This window comes from Drosophila suzukii, unplaced genomic scaffold (assembly GCF_043229965.1).
Source record: "Drosophila suzukii unplaced genomic scaffold, CBGP_Dsuzu_IsoJpt1.0 scf_6, whole genome shotgun sequence".
Taxonomy (NCBI): Eukaryota; Metazoa; Arthropoda; class Insecta; order Diptera; family Drosophilidae; genus Drosophila; species Drosophila suzukii.
Genome location: NW_027255938.1, coordinates 2576150 through 2595918, shown reverse-complemented (window position 1 = coordinate 2595918; position 19769 = coordinate 2576150). Strand labels below are relative to the sequence as shown.

Below are 19769 nucleotides of genomic sequence, written 5' to 3'. Positions count from 1 at the left end.
ATAGTGAGACGGTGATAGTTATCGATATTAATGTTGGGCAACTGTTGGGACATTGAAGGTACTGCGCCGTAAACATTATAAACAGTTTGGCAGGGTGAAAGGAATTCATAATTCAAACAAGGAAGAACGCTAAAGTCGAGTACCTCGACTATCTGAAAGTCGAGGTAATCGACTATAGCGTTCTTTCTTGTTTTTTAAATTCCTCTGGAGTGGACTTTTCGGTATGGCCCGACACTAGCACGATATACGGTTGACTGGTCGGTTGTTACAGAAAAACAATGTATGACACACATCAACTTGACGACTTTTTTGCAAGAAATTGAGCGCTGTCGGTCGAAAAATCGAAAAATGCACTCTTAGTCGTTTTCTAAACAAAAGTTTATATATAAGTTATGGCCGGACATGGCCAGGGGAAAGTATTTTTAACTCAATATTAACTCATCCCTGTATGTTGCATCGCTGTGGATGAGTTCCTTTGTAGTATGCACATATATTGAATATCTCCTGTACCAAGAGTACTTGAAGTAAACACACTGTAAGACTTTGTTGCAGTGTTTACATAAATAAAGGCCCGGTCAAAAACTTAAGTGACCGACACATGAGTCGATCGGCGCGCTTACAGAAAGTGCAAGTGTCAGCATTCTGTTACACACGCAGGCCGCTCAATCGAACTCAAGTACATGCATATACCCTCGCGCTCCAGCTTAAGAGAGCATAATTAAATACACATAATATATATAAGATATACATAGCCGTCTTTCTGCCGTCCAACTGTGGGCAGCGCAGCTACGAGAATTAGGCTTACTTAGAACCTAAGGAAAAATGAAAAATCAGAAATAACTAATGCTGCTCCAGATTTAAAAAAAGATTATTAAAACAAATCAAAAAAGTCTTTACACTACATGGCGATCGTGACTTTGGTCCAACTCGATCTGAACCTTTTTCTGGAGTTGGCACAGTAAGAAATGGCAACAACGGCAACACCGGCAACAACGGCAGCAAGGGCAATAGTACGAGCAACAACAAGAAATGCAGTGAGTAGAGTGTGATGTGTGCGAATCGTAGTGGCGTAGTGAAAAAATTAAAAGCCAGAAAGGCTGAATTACTGAAGCTGCGGAACAGCGGATATGCAATAAGTTGGAACAACTCGGTAAAACTACATGCCGAAGTTGTACACATAAAAAACAAGGAAGAACGCTATAGTCGAGTACCTCGACTATCAGATACCCGTTACTCAAAGGGAAATGGAGATATGCAAGCAACAAAGCGAGATTAAAATGCGCCACCTACCGGCGGTAGACAGATTTAAGCGTTATGGGCGTTGGAGTGGGCGTGGCAAATTTATTTTTGGATCAATCGATAGGTATTGACGACACCAATACATTTCAGTTAAAATTTTTTATTTAGAATGCAAATTGTGGGCGTCACAGGCTTTCGCGGTTTGTGGGCGTTTAAGTGGGCGTGGCAAACTTTTTTTTGGGTCAATCGATAGGTATTGATAAAAACAATACATTTCAGTTAAAATTTTCTATCTAGCATCAAAACTGTAGGAGTTACAGTTTTTGGCGGTTTGTGGGCGTTAGAGTGGGCGTGGCAGTCTACTGAAACAAACTTGCGCTGCGTAAGAAGCTCAGGAATCTGTACGCCAAATTTCAATAGCCTAGCTCTCATAGTTTCCGAAAATTTTTTTTTCTAGAACGCAAATTGTGGGCGTCACAGGCTTTCGCGGTTTGTGGGCGTTTAAGTGGGCGTGGCAAACTTTTTTTTGGGTCAATCGATAGGTATTGATAAAAACAATACATTTCAGTTAAAATTTTCTATCTAGCATCAAAACTGTAGGAGTTACAGTTTTTGGCGGTTTGTGGGCGTTAGAGTGGGCGTGGCAGTCTACTGAAACAAACTTGCGCTGCGTAAGAAGCTCAGGAATCTGTACGCCAAATTTCAATAGCCTAGCTCTCATAGTTTCCGAGATCTCAGCGTTCATCCGGACAGACAGACGGACAGACGGACAGACGGACAGACGGACATGGCTAGATCGACTCGGCTAGTGATCCTGATCAAGAATATATATACTTTATGGGGTCGGAAACGCTTCCTTCTGCCTGTTACATACTTTCCGACGAATCTAGTATACCCTTTTACTCTACGAGTAACGGGTATAAAAACTTCCTAACAGTACGTGAAAATCAAATCACAGCCACACACACATCCACCTACCCTGTAATTTAAAATCTTGCCAAAACTATAAAAAAACTGCCTCCACCAGAAAAAACTGAGATTCCCAAGCTGAAGAAGACATGGCCGAATGACTGCGAGGGACCATTGTGTTCACCCCATTGCAAGTACACCTGTGCAGCCAGCACCGGTGCCCCACCAAAGAAGTAAGAACCTGTGCAGCCAGCACCGGTGCCCCACCATAGAAGTACACCCTGTGCAGCCAGCACCGGTACCGTCGGTAACGTGAACCGACAGCGCTGCCAAGAGCGCATAATTTTTATACCCGTTACTCGTAGAGTAAAAGGGTATACCAGAGGGAAGCGTTTCCGACCCCATAAGGTATATATATTCTTGATCAGGATCACTAGCCAAGTCGATCTAGCCATGTCCGTCTGTCCGTTTGTCCGTCTGTCCAGATGAACGCTTAGGTCTCGAACTATAAGAGCTAGGCTTTTGAGAATTGGCGTGCAGATTCCTGAACTTCTTACACAGCGCAAGTTTGTTTCAGCAATGTGCCACGCCCACTCTAAAGCCCTCAAACCGACCAAAACTGTGGCTCCTACAGTCTTAATGCTGGAATAAAAATTTTAACAGAAATGTATTGTACTCATCAATGCCTTTCGATTGACCCAAAAAAGTTTGCCACGCCCACTTTAACGCCCTCAAACCGCCCAAACCTGTGACACCCACAATTTTCATGCTAGATAAAAAACTTTAACTGAAATGTATTGGTCTCGTCAATACCTATCGATTGATCCAAAATTTTTCACGCCCACTCTAACGCCCATAACGCTTTAATCTGTCTACCGCCGGTAGGGGGCGCATTTTAATTTCGCTTTGCTGCTTGCATATCTCCATTTCCCTTTGGTCCCTTTAGTAGAGTAACGGGTATCTGATAGACGAGGTACTCGATTACAGCGTTCTTCCTTGTTTTTTCTCTGCACTGCGTTGCAAAATTTTTATACCCTTGCAGAGGGTATATTGATTTCAGTCAGAACTTTGCAACGCAGTGAAGGAGACGTTTCCGACCCCATAAAGTATATATATTCTTGATCAGCATGACTAGACGAGTCGATCTAGCCATGTCCGTCTGTCCTTCTGTCCGTCTGTTTCTACGCAAACTAGTCTCTCAGTTTTAAAGCTATCGGGCTGAAACTTTCCCAAAAGTCTTATATCTTTTGCAGGTAGTATATAAGTCGGAACCAGCCGGATCGGACAACTATATCTTATAGCTCCCATAGGAATAATCGGACAAAAAAATTAAGAAAAATTATATCTTTGGTGTTTTTTAGCATATAACCCCCTTAGCTTGGAAATAACATTTTTTAATTAGTTTTGAATTTTGAATTAAATTTTATCGAAATCGGACGACTAAATCATATAGCTGCCATAGGAACGATCGGAAAATTGGTGGAAAAATAATATGAAAGAAATTATAGCTTCGGTATTTTTCAACATATAACCTCCAACGCTTGGAAATAACATTTTTTAATTAGTTCTGAATTTCGAATTTAATTTTATCAAAATCGGAAGACAATATAATATAGCTGCTATAGGAACGATCGGAAAATTGGTAGGAAAATAACAAGAAACAAATTATAGCTTCGGTGTTTTTCAACATATAACCTCAAACGCTTGGAAATAACACTTTTAAGTAAAAGGGTATACTAGATTCGTCGGACAGTATGTAACAGGCAGAAGGAAGCGTTTCCGACCCCATAAAGTATATATATTCTTGATCAGGATCACTAGCCGAGTCGATCTAGCCATGTCCGTCTGTCCGTCTGTCCGTCTGTCTGTCCGGATGAACGCTGAGATCTCGGAAACTATGAGAGCTAGGCTATTGAAATTTGGCGTACAGATTCCTGAGCTTCTTACGCAGCGCAAGTTTGTTTCAGTAGACTGCCACGCCCACTCTAACGCCCACAAACCGCCAAAAACTGTAACTCCTACAGTTTTGATGCTAGATAGAAAATTTTAACTGAAATGTATTGTTTTTATCAATACCTATCGATTGACCCAAAAAAAAGTTTGCCACGCCCACTTAAACGCCCACAAACCGCGAAAGCCTGTGACGCCCACAATTTGCATTCTAGATAAAAAATTTTAACTGAAATGTATTGGTGTCGTCAATACCTATTGATTGATCCAAAAATAAATTTGCCACGCCCACTCCAACGCCCATAACGCTTAAATCTGTCTACCGCCGGTAGGTGGCGCATTTTAATCTCGCTTTGTTGCTTGCATATCTCCATTTCCCTTTGAGTAACGGGTATCTGATAGTCGAGGTACTCGACTATAGCGTTCTTCCTTGTTTAATATATAACCTCCTGCGCTTGGAAATAACACTTATTAATTAGTTTTGAATTTCGAATAAAATTTTATCAAAATCGGACGACTATATCATATAGCTGCCATGGGAACGATCGGAAAATTGGTAGGAAAATAATATGAAACGAATTATTGCTTCGGTGTTTTTTGACATATTATCTTATACTATTGGGAATATCATTTTTTGTGTTTTTAAATTTAGTAATTATAGCTGCAAGGGTTTATAAGCTTCGGCTTGCCGAAGCAAACTTTTTTTCTTGTTTTTCATTGCACTGCGATGCATATTTTTTCATTTATTACATAAAAGCAAATATTTAAAATCGAGCGGCATAACAGTTGCCCGATTAGAGTATGGCCTGAAAACCATACACGAAAATAAGCAGGAAATTATAAGTAAAACATAATAGTTCTTGGTCCAAACGGTCAAATCTAAATTATTTTAATCAAACTAGTTGTTAATGAATATCATTAACAAAACTTAAGAATCAATTCAAAACTTTAAAATATTTGACGGACCAAGATTCATATTAAGAATACCAACCCCAAAGATGGGTTTAATAGACACAAAAACAGTGGATTCCACTGCAACTGTTATTAATTAAGTAGAGTCAAATAACAATGACTTAGAATTAATACATACATTGTTAATAATAATAAACATAATAAATGTCTAAAAAAGAAAGACATATAATCTGTACAAAAAAAAAAAAAAACACAAGCAACATTAATTTAAAAATAATTCTGTAATCAACTATTAAACATTAAGACAAACACCCAAAAGAGAATTATATTATCCACCATTCCAGGTGTACAGGTTAGATCAGTAGTAGACAAACACCGAATACTAGGTTGAACAACAGTAATGATGGTCTTTAAGAAATAATTCATATCCTTAATATAATGAAAGGGAATGAATTATATAAGCAAATAACTAACACAAAAGTTGACTTTGATAAATCATATAAGTCACTTACTCAAAACATTCGAATAAAAATTCTATTAAAAAGCATGTAGAAATACTAGTAAAATGCTTTAATGAAGCGCGAATACTAATACATGACCAGAGGGAAAAATTAAATCAAGATCATTGGCCCCAAGTATCAAAATTTTTGATCAGACTACGATCTAATTTATCAATTATCAATATCAATTAAACAAAAATTCAGTTTAGACATATCTGTACCGACTATACTTAACACTTCTCTAACAATTGAAACTGGTGATGAACCGGAATCAACAAAACAAACTGACATTGACCAAATAGAATCAGAAGACCTTATAGAAACAAACCCTAAAATAGAAAAGCAAGATTTAAATAATCTTACTATTCCACCTGTTTCAATGTCAGATCTAGATAATTTTACAGATTCTGATGATAGTTCAAGCATAATAGAGAGTAAAATAAGCAACAATATCACAATGGCACACTCTAATATTGATTTTATTAATACAGCATCCAAGCTTATACCAGTTTGGTAAAGCTGAAAACTTAACAAGTTTTATTGATGCATTACAAATAATAGAATCAATAAAAGGCGAGCACGAACAATTAGCAGTTTCCATAATAAAAACTAAGCTAAAAGGTGTCGCCAGAAATCTAATCGGAAATGACACAACAATAACTGGAGTCATATTTAGATTAAAAAGCAACGTCAATGGCAAAACTGTAGAAGTATTGTCAGCAAAACTGATGAACCTACAGCAACGCAATAAAACTGCTAACCAGTACAAGAGGTTGAGCAGATGACAAAATCTTTAGAAGGTGCATATATAACAGACGGCTTACCCCTAGAGTTAGCCAGAAGTTATTCCACTCAGCATGCAGTCAAAGCAATAACTAAAAATTGTACAATCGATAAGGTAAAACTTATCATGCAAGCTGGTACCTTCAATAATATGAATGATGTCATATCAAAATTTGTAATCAGTTGCACAGAAGCAACCGAACAGCCAAAAACTCTCCTATATTACAAAAATTACCCGCCGCGTGGCGGAAACCGCGGACGAGGAAATTACAGAGGTAACTTTCGTAGTCGTAATAATAATTAAACAACAATAGTACCCAATACAATAATGAACGAGGCCAATATAGAGCAAACTATAGAGGCCGTGGCAACTCGAGTCGAGGCCACAACAATAATAACCAAAATAATGTCCGAGTAACCAAACATCGGGAAACTCACAAAACCCTTTAGATGTTCAACAGTAGAAAATGAAAGGGTTCATACCGTTAGTCTCAGTCAGAACAGGAAAAGAACTTGTCTTTTAAGTAGACACAGGTGCAGACAGTAGTTAAAGAAAATTCTGATGTCTTTCATGACATACAAGATAATTATATTATAGACATAAGAGGAATATGATGATGGACGTTGATGCACTACGAGCAGTACAAACAAGTGGCCCAACGACACCAAGCACGTGCTTGTTACGCGCGGGGCCCTTTTATCAATTTGGGCAGAAAATACGAGTTTGCGAGGAAGATACAAAAATAAATAGAGACGGGACACAAATGAAAATAAAAGAAGCATCTAAGAATGAAGCAATTGAGTTAAAATATTAGTTTTTAATACCGGGATAGAAGTTGAAGTGCAAATTAAATGATAAAGGTTGTTATAATTATTACATAGAACGCGAAAGGGCTCGTGCAGACAAAAATTAGATGTACATCGTGGCAAATTTAGGGGATAATAATTTCGTGTTAGTCTAACAGGAACATTGAAAGTTAGGCGGTTTACAAGTTCTACAGAATCAATATCACCTCCTATAAGATTTTGCATAAAAATAGTACCAAGCATTGTTCTACGATTTGCAAGGGTAGGTAAATTAAGCAATAGTAATCTACTCTGATAGGAAGGTAGCCTTATGTTTTGATCCCAGTTCAAACTACGAAGGGCAAAAAGAAGAAATTTTTTTTTGTACCGACTCAATACGGTCAATATGCACTTGATATTGTGGACTCCAAACCGAAGAACAATATTCCAAAACAGGACTGACACGGGAGGTAAATAATAATTTGGTTGTATAAGGGTCATCAAATTCTTTTGACCAACGCAAGAACACTCATGGCCTTGCTGACAGTGGACATTATGTGGCAGTCAAATTTAAGTTTTGGGTCCAGAAGAACGCCTAAGTCATTAACTGAATATATACGGTCGAGTGGCGTATTTTGAAGAGAGTAACTAACAAAAGTAGGAGTACCCCTATGAAAAGTCATAACGTTGCATTTAAGGCAATTCAAATTTAAAAGGTTATACTCATACCATACCTGAAAACAATCAATATCTGACTGTAAGTTGAAGCCCGACGCTATATCATTATGTGATAAACAAAGCTTAACATCATCTCCATACATTAGTACACGAGAGTGTGTTATGATAGAGGAAAGATCGTTAATAAACAAAGTAAACAGCAAAGGGCCCAAATGACTACCCTGAGGCACTCCAGATGTCACATAGATCAGTTTTGACGCAGCGTTCTTGAATATAACCCTCTGAGTCCTGCCATTCAAATAACTTGAAATCCAAGTTAATAGATTACATGGAAACCCAAGCTGATTTAATTTGAATAAGAGAAGAGAGTGGTTGACAGAGTCAAAGGCCTTACTAAAATCTGTGTATATAACGTCAGTCTGCATTTTATTCTTAAATCCATTTATTACAATAGATGACAATTCCAGAATGTTGGTGGTGGTCGATCTTCGCTTAACAAAACCTTGCTGACAGGGTGATATTAGCGAGGAACATAAATGTTGCAAATGAGAAGTAATAATACGTTCAAATGCTTTAGGAATTGCCGACAATTTAGAAATACCTCTGTAATTCTGGGCATCCGCCTTCGCACCCTTTTTGTGAAGTGGAATGATAAAAGAGTCTTTCCAGATTGTAGGAAAAACTGACGATGAAATAGACAAATTAAAAAGTTTAAGAATCGGTTTACATATGGTTGACGCACAAAACTTAAGCACACACCCGGGGAGTCCATCAGGACCGGGAGAATAAGTTGGCGTTGTTTTTTCTAAGTCTTTTTCGAGAGAAATTTCCGTAATTTCAGGGGTAAAGATACAATTTGCCTTATTTAAGGGATTAGGGTAGTTAGAATTTGACCAAGCAGCCGAACTATAAGTAGTTTGGAAAAACACGGCAAATAAATCAGCAATTTCAGAATCCGTCGATGCCTCCATTGAGTTAAAACGCACCGATGAAGGCAATGCTGACGACTTACGCTTGGCATTGACAAAGTTATAAAAATGCTTCGGATCATTTGACAATTCAAATTTACATCGACTTAAATACATAGAATAGCAATGACTATTGAGAACATTAAAATCCGATCGAGCCACCACATATTTCGAAAAATCAGATGGCTTACCCGATTTCTTATACTTTTTATAAGTGTTTGTCTTAAGGTTTTTAAGTCTTTGAAGCGCATTGGTAAACCAAGGTGGCCTGTTTGTCTTTGAAGGAAACCTATCAGGAACGCATTCATTAAAAAAGGTATTTAACACTATATAGAAGTGTTCAGTGGCACTTTCAATATCCATACAATTGTACAATTCTGTCCAATTATATTGAGAAATCATGTCGTTAAGTTTTTTATAGCTACATTTTCGGAAACATCTCACTTTAGTTTGAGAAACTAAAGGAGAGAGGGTATCAACGCATGGGAGGCAGATTGTCAATTCCATTGTTGGATGATATCGGTCTTCAGGTACAACAAGAGCGTCAATTCTAGATACCGTGACTTCAGACGGGTCTGAAACAAACACAAGATCTAGTTGTCTATTTAATGAATTCCGTATAAAGCTTACTTGCTGTAACGATAATTCTAGGAGACCATCTACAAAATCATGGGCGGATAGAGGTATAGCGACTAGTGAGTCAGTAGGAGGAGACCAAGAAATATCAGGGAGATTAAAGTCACCCAAAACAATTAAAAGGTCACTGTTAGAAAGAAGGGATAGAACAGATTTTAACGCAGACAGGTGGTGCTCATAAATTATTAAATCAGAGCCAGGTGGAATATAGGAACATGTAACAAATATTGAGATTGATTGCAAGGAAACTTTCACACTTCGGATTTGGGGTGGATACCGTGACCGTATTAACTGCCGTTAAGCTGGTTTTTTTACGTTTAGGCGACTCAGTTAGTAATTTTTTATTATTAAATTGGGCACAAACGGAATTGAACCCCTCATTGAGCTGTTTAAAAGCACCAGAGAGATTCAAAAGGCTGTCTCGATTCTGCTTCATAAAGCCGCTCATCTCAACAACCATTTCCTTGCAGGATCCACATGAGCACATGAGTCCAGAATTCTGATCAATGAAGTCTTTGACTCTACCAGTAAATCCTGCGCATTTAACGTGCACCATCGATTCGCAGAGCCAGCAGAAAATAAAAGGGTCTTTGGTTGAAGTCGAAAGAGTACAATTTTTCTTAGAGCAGACAAGAGCCATTAAGAGGAACTTAAAAAAAATAAAATAATATATGAAAAATACCTCGAGTAAATTTGGCACTAGGATCAAATTCCAAAACTACAAAGGCACAAAACACGAAAAAAAATAAGAGCGCGGGATCGCGTATTAATTTAAATGTAAGAGAGCACGAGAGAATAAATCTTCTATCGATTGAGCGTTGCTTGTGGGACACTGACAACTTTACGCAGGAACAGTTGCAATGTAAAGCAAGCAAGAGAGAGAGAGAGAGAGAGAGACAAGAGAATAGCACACCAAAAGTCTACCAGAAATTTGTCAGGTTCAGAGAGAGTTTAAGTTACAGTTGTAATATAGAGCGGGAGAGAGAGTGAGAATCAAAGAGTTTTAGCAAGTTTAGTGAGTATAAAAATTACACTAACAAAGCTAGGAGATTAAACAAATCTAATATAAATGTTAAAATTACTATAATCACTGGGAGATCTAGTAAAAAACACTAAACACACTAACCCAGCGGTTAGACTATGCTTTGTTAATAAACAAACACAAAACACTCGCAAAAAATCGCAGAATAGACAAAAATTCAGAGCACAAGAGTAAACACAACCGTTCACAAGCGACACTAAATCGAAAAGTAAACAAATCCAAGAAGAAAACAAATCCAAAAGGGTTAACTTCTCTTGAGATACAGACCACTAAGTACATAATCAAACACGATTTTCATATCGTGGATTTACATTTCGTTATCCCTTGTGATGGCATTTTAGGAATCGATTTTATAAAAAAGTAGAACTGTCAATTAGACTTCAAATCATCTGAAGATGACCTTATAACTTAAAATTTCCTATTTATGTTCCAATAACATACAGTTATGGCAACAACTCAATACTTCTGCCAGCCAGATCCCAAGTTATTAGAAAAATTCAACTAAATTCAAAAGAAGACAGTGCATTGATTCCAAATCAAGAAATTAAGCATGGTATTTACATAGCGAGTACCATTGCAACATCTAAAAACGCTTTCATAAGACTACTCAATACCACAAATAAAAATGAAGTAGTCAGTACAAATAACTTAGCTTAAGAATCACTTTCGAATTACGAAGTAGTCAAAACTAATCCAGAAAATAGAGAAAAAACTGTATTATCTCAACTTTCAAAAAACTTTCCTCCACAATTCAAGTCACAGCTTTCAAACTTATGCACCCAATATAATGATATATTCGGATCGCGAACCGAACCAATAAGCACAAATAATTTTTATAAACAAAAACTGAGATTAAAGGATGATGAACCAGTGTTTATAAAAAACAAGGAAGAACGCTATAGTCGAGTACCGCGACTATCAGATACCCGTTACTCAGCTAAAGGGACCAAAGGGAAATGGAGATATGCCAGCAGCAAAGCAAGATTAAAATGCGCCACCTACCGGCGGTAGACAGATTTAAGCGTTATGGGCGTTAGAGTGGGCGTGGAAAACTTTTTTTTGATCAATCGATAGGTATTGACGAGACCAATACATTTCAGTTACAATTTCTTATCTAGCATAAAAATTGTGGGCGTCACAGGTTTTGCCGGTTTGTGGGCGTTAAAGTGGGCGTGGCAAACTTTTTTTAAGTCAATCGATAGGTATTGATGAGAACAATATATTTCAGTTAAAATTTTTGTTCTAGCATCAAAACTGTTGGAGCCACAGTGGCACACTGCTGAAAAAACTTGCGCTGCGTAAGAAGCTCAGGAATCTGCATGCCAAATCTCAAAAGCCTAGCTCTTATAGTTTCCGAGATCTCAGCGTTCATCCGGACGGACATGGCTAGGTCGACTCGGCTAGTGATCCTGATCAAGAATATATATACTTTATAGGGTCGGAAACGCTTCCTTCTGCCTGTTACATACTTTCCGACGAATCTTGTATACCCTTTTACTCTACGAGTAACGGGTATAATTACTGTCCGATAAATTTCCACTCCCAAGAATTGATGATATTTGGATCAACGACGAGCAAAATATTTTTCATGCCTTGACTTAATATCAGGATTTCATCGAATTAAACTCGAAAAAAGATCAAGGGAGCAAGTTTAAGCAATGGCTCGTTTCGCTTCACGCGATTACCTTTCGGATGAAAAAATGCGCCTAATTCATTTCAGAGAATGATGACTATTGCATTCTCTGGATTATAACCTTCACAAGCATTCCTTTATATGGATTCAACTTTGAACGTAGCGAGTGCAGACGTGTATTTATTTCTTTTGTGCTCCGGAAGACAATCGTTGAAAAAAAAAGCCCGAAATAAAATAAAAACAAGGAAGAACGCTATAGTCGAGTACCTCGACTATCAGATACCCGTTACTCAGCTAAATAGAGATATGCAAGCAGCAAAGCGAGATTAAAATGCGCCACCTACCGGCGGTATACAGAATTAAGCGTTATGGGCGTTAGAGTGGGCGTGGCAAATTTTTTTTTTGGATCAATCGATAGGTTTTGACGAGACCAATACATTTCAGTTGAAATTTTTTATCTAGCATGAAAATTGTGGGCGTCACAGGTTTTCGCGGTTTGTGGGCGTTAAAGTGGGCGTGGCAAACTTTTTTTTGGGTCAATCGATAGGTATTGATGAGAACAATACATTTCAGTTAAAATTTTCTATCTAGCATCAAAACTGTAGGAGCCACAGTTTTGGGCGGTTTGTGGGCGTTAGAGTGGGCGTGGCACTCTGCTGAAACAAACTTGCGCTGCGTAAAAAGCTCAGGAATCTGCACGCCAAATCTCAATAGCCTAGCTCCCATAGTTTCCGAGATCTCAGCGTTCATCCGGACGGACAGACAGACGGACAGACGGACAGACGGACAGACGGACAGACGGACAGACGGACAGACGGACAGACGGACAGACGGACAGACGGACAGACGGACATGGCTAGATCGACTCGGCTAGTGATCCTGATCAAGAATATATATACTTTATGGGGTCGGAAACGCTTCCTTCTGCCTGTTACATACTTTCCGACGAATCTAGTATACCCTTTTACTCTACGAGTAACGGGTATAATAAACGGCGAAAAGACGCTTATTGTGATGAAAAGTAGCAAGTTACTATTATTTTGTGTTTTTAATTAGTGCTTTAATACTAAAATACAAATAAAGGTGATGGACCTGAACGAAGTCCAGGCGCAGCGCCATTGTAAGCAAGACGAGCGTCGGCTCTCGTGGCAAAAGAGTCGATTTACCGCGATCGTTAGCCCCAACACCTTCCAACGATCTCTCCGTCTATGTCAGCGACGGTGCCAAGCGGGAAAAGCGATAAATGCATTTCTTTCTGGCCCTGCCTCACCCCAACTGTCCACATGCCTGGCCACGGTTACCAGCACAGTGACGTCATTAGCAACTGTAAATGCAATGACAACAACATCAGTTTCGTCTGTATGCCCGATACAGTGGATCATTCGACCTACTGTGCTAGCGGACTTATCAACTGCAACTAGCGCAGCACCGTCAGATGCATCAATTAAAAAGCAAGGTTCGACCATACAGACTGGCATGGATCGCTACATAAACATTTAAAGAAAACTTAGTCCACAGGACACGAAAATGGGTAACGTCGCAAAAACCAATCGGGCTTCCTCAAGCCAGGGACTGTGCAAAACTCTAATACTGCAACTAGATTTGAACTTTTGGCTGTCACGTCCGACGAAATCCCTTCTGCAGTCTTGAATACGGACAAAAAGAAAGGGAGGCCGCCTCCGCATTATATTCGAGAGAAAAAAATATAATAATCGATCTGATTGGTAAAGATAGCTTCCAGTAATCCCCTTGACTAAAGGAGACATACATGAAACAAAGGTCCAAGTCAAAAGCGAAGAAAGCTTTAGAAAATTGACGGAGCTCTTAGACGCCAAGAAAAAGAACTACTATACTTACCAGCTAAAAAGTAGTAAGGGTCTACAACTCTTCATAAAGGGAATCGAACCAGACGTAGGCTCTGCTGAAGTCGAACAGGCACTAAAAGATAAAGGTTTTAACGAAAAAACCGTTTCAAATATACGTAACAGAAACAAACAACCGCAACTTCTCTTTAATGTGGAACTTGTACTTGACTCTAAGGCGCTCAAGAAAAACGAAATCCATCCCATCTACAATTTCCAGTTTCTATTGCATCGCAGGATCACGATTGAAGAGCCGCATAAACGCAATGGCCAAGTCCAGTGCGCAAATTGCCAGGAATACGGACACACCAAATCTTACTGCACACTCCGCTCTGTATGCGTCGCTTGCGGAGGGTTGCATACCTCTGCTAAGTGCCAAGTTTGGTGGACAGAAGGGGAGATTCTCACTCTCCCGCACCGACACAGCAACGCTCCACTCCAGAGCGCCACATATATTTGGTGCTGCTCACAGCTGTCACAAACCAGCACAAGCAAACAAGATCGCCGTTTCTAACAGCGAGCTTAACAGCGGCTAAGCGGGACCTTCTACGAAGTCGGTTGCCCCGGAAATTAAAATTAAAATAAAACAGTCAAATTCTAAATCCTTAAATCCAACCTAACCACCCCCTCCACTGCCTACAGGGGAAGATGAGCAAAAAGCCAAGTTAACGGCCGATTTCCATCCCCACCGCGATAGCGGCGCCAGCTCAAACGGAGCTCTGTGGACCGAGCTGGAGCGGTATAGCTCCCATTAGGCAGTAACCGGGGGAAATCGCGGCTCGCCGAGGGACCTCCGACTAGTGCAGGCGATGGATATGGAGAAATCGTACGGAGGCTCTTGCAGTTGCCAGGGCAGAAGAAGATCTGCTAAAAAAGTTTCAGATGATGAAACGGAAGGTGCAGCGGTCGCCAACGGGGATGGAGCAGACTCCCGATGCCCACCCACCGAGCCAATGTTCCACTTCGGCAGTAACGAGGATGAGTAAACCACCCCGAAGAGAAGTCAGGAACCAACCAGCCCTGAAGAGGCGAGCGATGGAACCCAAAAGAAGCAGCGGGTGCAGAAAAATGCTGCAGCTCTTACTGGTGAGCTGCGCAAGATGCTCGACGATGTGATCGTGAAGTTCACGGAAGTTCACGAGATCAGTGCGACGCTGGATGAATCCCGAGCCAGGGGTCCGACCGCCAGCGCAACCCAGCAGACAACACCATCGCTCTTTGCCCCACGGCAAGAAGGCACCAGCAAAGAGAGAACGCATACTGGCACGGGAAACCCAGGCAGGGTCCCGCCGAGAAACACGTCCTGGCAGCAGGTGAGACGCAAAAACAAGAAGTCCCACGAGACTGCAGCGAGTATTGGGGAAAGCGAAGAACACGTGAGCCGCATCGCGAAGCGCACGAATCAGCGCTCAGACGCTATCCTCATCAAATGCAGCGAAGGATCGTACGCAGACATGCTCAAGCCGGTCAAAACCGATCCTACCCTTCAGGGGCTCAAGGATGGTGTGCATGGCATACGCAGAACAGCCAATGGGAGTCTGCTACTTAAGATGCAGAAACACTCAGACCCACGCAAAAACTGCATACAGCCATCAAGTCCGCCTTCAGCGGCACAGCCGAAGTGGCTATGCTGGAGGACACGGTGCAAGTGGAAATCCGCGACCTAGACGAGATGACCACCTGCGAGGAGTTATTACAGGCAGTTTACGCTGAGGAGGAGTGCGACATCCCGGCGGGCGCTGCACCTAGGATGCGAAAGGCGTATGGCGATACCCGAGCGGTAACGGTCCACCTCAGACCTGAGCATGCGCAGCGGTTACTCGACAAGGGGAAAATCAGGGTTGGATGGGTCGTCTGCCGCATAAGACAGATAATGGAGCCCAGGCGATACTACAAATGCATGGGATTAGGCCACATGTCTGCCAGATGCCCAGCGTCAGAGGCAACAGCCAAAAACATGCAGCAATCCTGCTTCAGATGTGGCAAGGATGGCCACAAGTATAAAACTTGTACCCAGGGCAAACCGAAATGCATCACCTGCACAAGAAGCGGGAAATCTGGAGGAGAGGCCGATCACTCGACCCTAAGCAGGGCGTGCCCTGAGTACCGGAATGGTCAACTAAACTCAACTAAACCACTGCAGTGCGGCGCAGGAGCTGCTAGCACAGACGGTCATCGAGCAGCAAGCTGAGATGGCAATACTCAGCGAGCCCTACAAGGACAGGTATGAAGGCGTATGGCAAAGTAGCTCGGACGGCAGAGCAGCAATATGGAGCTGCGGACAGCCCCCAGGACACCTATCGCAAAGGGCTTCCAGGACGGGATACACCAGAGCGAAGATCAAAGGTATAACATTCTACAGCAGCTATATAGCCCCGAGCGTACATATTAGCGAGTTCAGAACAATAATGCAGGAGATCGCTGACGTCGCACGCGGTAGGTCCCATATCCTCATCGCAGGTGATTTCAACGCATGGTCCACAACATGGGGCAGCGCTAGTACGACACAGCGGCGAACCATCCTCCTTGAGGCAGTGGCTTCGTTAAACGTATGCCTACTCAACGAAGGTAACAGACCAACCTTCAGCAAGATAGGTCGGGAGTCAATAATCGACCTGACCTTCGCTAGCCCTGAACTGGCACGTAACTGCGTATGGAGGTTGTCAGAAATATACACCCACAGCGACCACGCCCTGATCATCACCCAGACAAGCCCCAGACTGGGGCGCATACCCTTAACACAGTGTCCCTCCTAGCACACATGGAAAACGTCTGCGTTACGCTAACACAGCCGATAGAGATAAGGAGGCGTGCGATGCATCTATGGAGAAGGCCACGAAAGATGGTAGCGGGCGAACACCAGTACCATGGTGGATCGACGAGATAGGCAGCGCGAGGGGAGATTGCCTAGCGGCCCGGCGTAGGTGCCAGAGAAGCAGAGGACACGGAAACCAGGAGCTAAGGGAAACAACCTATAGAGCCAAGAGAAAGGTGCTGAAGAAAGCGATCAAAGCTTGCAAGGCCAAATGCTTCCAGGAGCTGTGCGATGCGGCGGATGCAGAACCATTCGGGTCAGCATACAGGATGGTCATGGATAAGCTTAACAGACAGCCGACCCCTACCGGCCACTTACAGCTTGACCAAATAGTGTCGACCCTGTTTCCCACCCAGCCGCCCCTTACATGGCAAGCTACCGAAGAAAGCGATACTGCTCTTACCAGCGAAGCTGAAGTCCTTGCTGCACTAAGAAAAACGAAGATCGATAAAGCCTCTGGCCCCGATGGCATTTCCAATGCTGCACTGCACACATTGGTGGCAAACTACCCGGGTATATTCACGGAGTTGAACAACATGTGTCTCACCCAACGAACCTTCCCCATAGGTTGGAAGCGTCAAAGGTTGGTGCTTATCCCAAAACCGGGCAAGGTGAACGACGACGCATCCTCATACAGACCCCTATGTATGCTAAATAGAACGGGGAAGATATTCGAGCGCATAATCTGCACCCACCTCGAAAAAGAACTCGACCAACTTAGAGTGTTATCCGGCCACCAGTTTGGCTTACGGAGAAAAAGAAGCACCATTGACGCGATCCAAGCGGTCACCCAATTGGCTGCTAACGCAATCGAAGGAGAAAGGTGGCTAGGTGGCTCAAAAGAGTACTGCCTCGTCTGCACCCTGGACGTCAAGAATGCCTTCAACTCTGCCAACTGGAACCTTGTCCTGCAGGCACTTCAGCGCATGGGAGAGCACGAGTACCTGGTGACAGGAGGAGTACCTCAAGGCTCAGTCCTGGGCCCGATACTGTGGAACGTCATGTACGACGGGATCCTAAGGCAGGTACTACCCGAAGGATGCACAGTTGTGGGATTTGCGAACGACATAGCGCTGGTAACGGTGGCGAAAACCCTCGAAGAGATCACGGATAGATGAAGCCTTTCGATAGACACTCTCATGTGCTGGCTCGCATACAACGGGTTAGCAGTCGCCGAGCACAAAACGGAGGCAGTGCTCATAAGCAGCAGGAAGAATACGAGTCGGATCAAATCCAATAGAAACAAGTGCCTCAATCAAGTATCTTGGAGTACTGATTGACCACAGGTCGTTTAAGACACATATATCGTATGCAGTAGCCAAAGCATCCAGATCGATTGCAGCCATCTCAAGGATGATGACCAATACTCGAGGACCAAAGCAGCACAGCAGAAGGATCATAGCCGCAGTGGTGACATCTACTATACTGTACGCCGCACCCATATGGGCCGAAGCTTTGAAGACCGCATCATACAGCCGCTTGTGCAAAGCTGTCTACAGACGCTGCGCACTGCGCATCACAAGCAGCTTCTGCAGGGTATCTGAGGAGGCCGCGCTAGTGGTAGCCGGTACTATACCGATAGACATGCTGGCGGCAGAACGAAGAACTGGGAGCACAGGAAGCAGGACCCAGCGCAGTAACACGATCGAGGCATGGCAAAAGAGGTGGAACAATGCGACCACAGGGCGGTGGACGCACAGGCTAATTCCCAATCTAACCCCCTGGATGCAGTGGCTCCCAGTTGTAGGGGAGCGCCAGCAACAGCAACGTAGAAATCGTGCAGAGAGCCCAAGCAAAGATCCTGATGTTCAACAAACTGTTAGAATAATGTAGTACTTTAAGATTTTAACACATTTTGTTAATCTCGTAAGAGAAGATTCAAATAAACCCAAAAAAGTAGAAAAAAAAAAAACAAAAAATATGGATGATTTAATAGTTACAGGCTGTTCCGAAAAACATATGCTTAAAGCTTTACATACGTTTTTGAGAAATGCAGGAAGTACAATCTAAAGTTACATCCAGAAAAATGTTCACTTTTTATGCATGAGGTGACTTTTTTCGGTCATAAATGCACAGATAAAGGAATACTTCCAGACGACAAGAAATATGACGTCATTGTGAATTACCCTGCCTTTAGCAATTATTATAGACGTTTCATAACAAATTTCGCCAAATATTCACGGCACATAACAAGATTCTGTAAAAAGAATGTTCCTTTTGAATGGATAAATGAATGCCAAAACGCATTTCAATTTTTAAAAACAAAACTCATGGAACTTACTTTGCTACAATATCCCGATTTCAGCAAAGAATTTTGTATAATTACTGAAGCAAGTAAGCAAGCGTGTGGAGCGGTTTTAACTCAAAACCATAACGGACTCTAACTTCCCATTGCATATGCATCAAGAGCTTTCACTAAGGGAGAAAGTAATAAGTGTACAACTGAGCTGCAATTCACGGGGGAATATTACATATTCGACCATATATTTATGGAATTCAATTTACAATCAAAACAGATCAATATATCTTTTTTCAATGATAAATCCGAGTTCTAAACTTACACGTATGAGGCTAGAGTTAGAAAGAATGAAGTGACCTTACAAACAAGACTGGGTACAGAATATAAGAATTCAATTATAAATGATTTGTGCAAATACCAAAAATTGAAAGTATAACATCTACGGCACACCACCACCAGACAGTCGGAACAATAGAACGAAGTCATAGAGCTTTCAACGCATAATTTTTGTTACTGAATACATACGAAAATGTCAGAAATGCCAAAAAGCTAAAAAACTTAGCACAATAAGACTCCATTGATAATAACTGATACGCCTATAAATGCTTTCGACAGAGTGATAGGGGACACTATTGGTGCACTACCAAAATCAGAAAATGGCAATGAGTATGCAGTCACTCTAATATGTGACCTGACTAAATATTTAGTTGCCACACCAGTTCCAAATACTGTCGCTAAAGCAATTTTTGAATCATTTATTCTGAAGTAGGGTCCAATGAAGATGTTCATTATGGACATGGGTACAGAATATAAGAAT

At 41.6% G+C, this 19769-nt stretch overlaps 1 protein-coding gene across 1 annotated transcript; it reads left to right on the top strand.

Moving 5' to 3' along the window:
• The first annotated feature begins 18066 nt into the window (after positions 1-18066).
• LOC139355037 (uncharacterized) lies at positions 18067-18546 on the top strand. Its single transcript, XM_070999315.1, has one exon. It carries the CDS (start codon positions 18067-18069, stop codon positions 18544-18546), a length of 480 nt encoding a protein of 159 aa, XP_070855416.1.
• The last annotated feature ends 1223 nt before the right edge of the window (positions 18547-19769 follow it).

Excerpts from the sequence above, each read along its gene's own strand:
- LOC139355037 (XM_070999315.1), top strand. The coding sequence starts at position 18,067 with ATGATGACCAATACTCGAGGACCAAAGCAGCACAGCAGAAGGATCATA.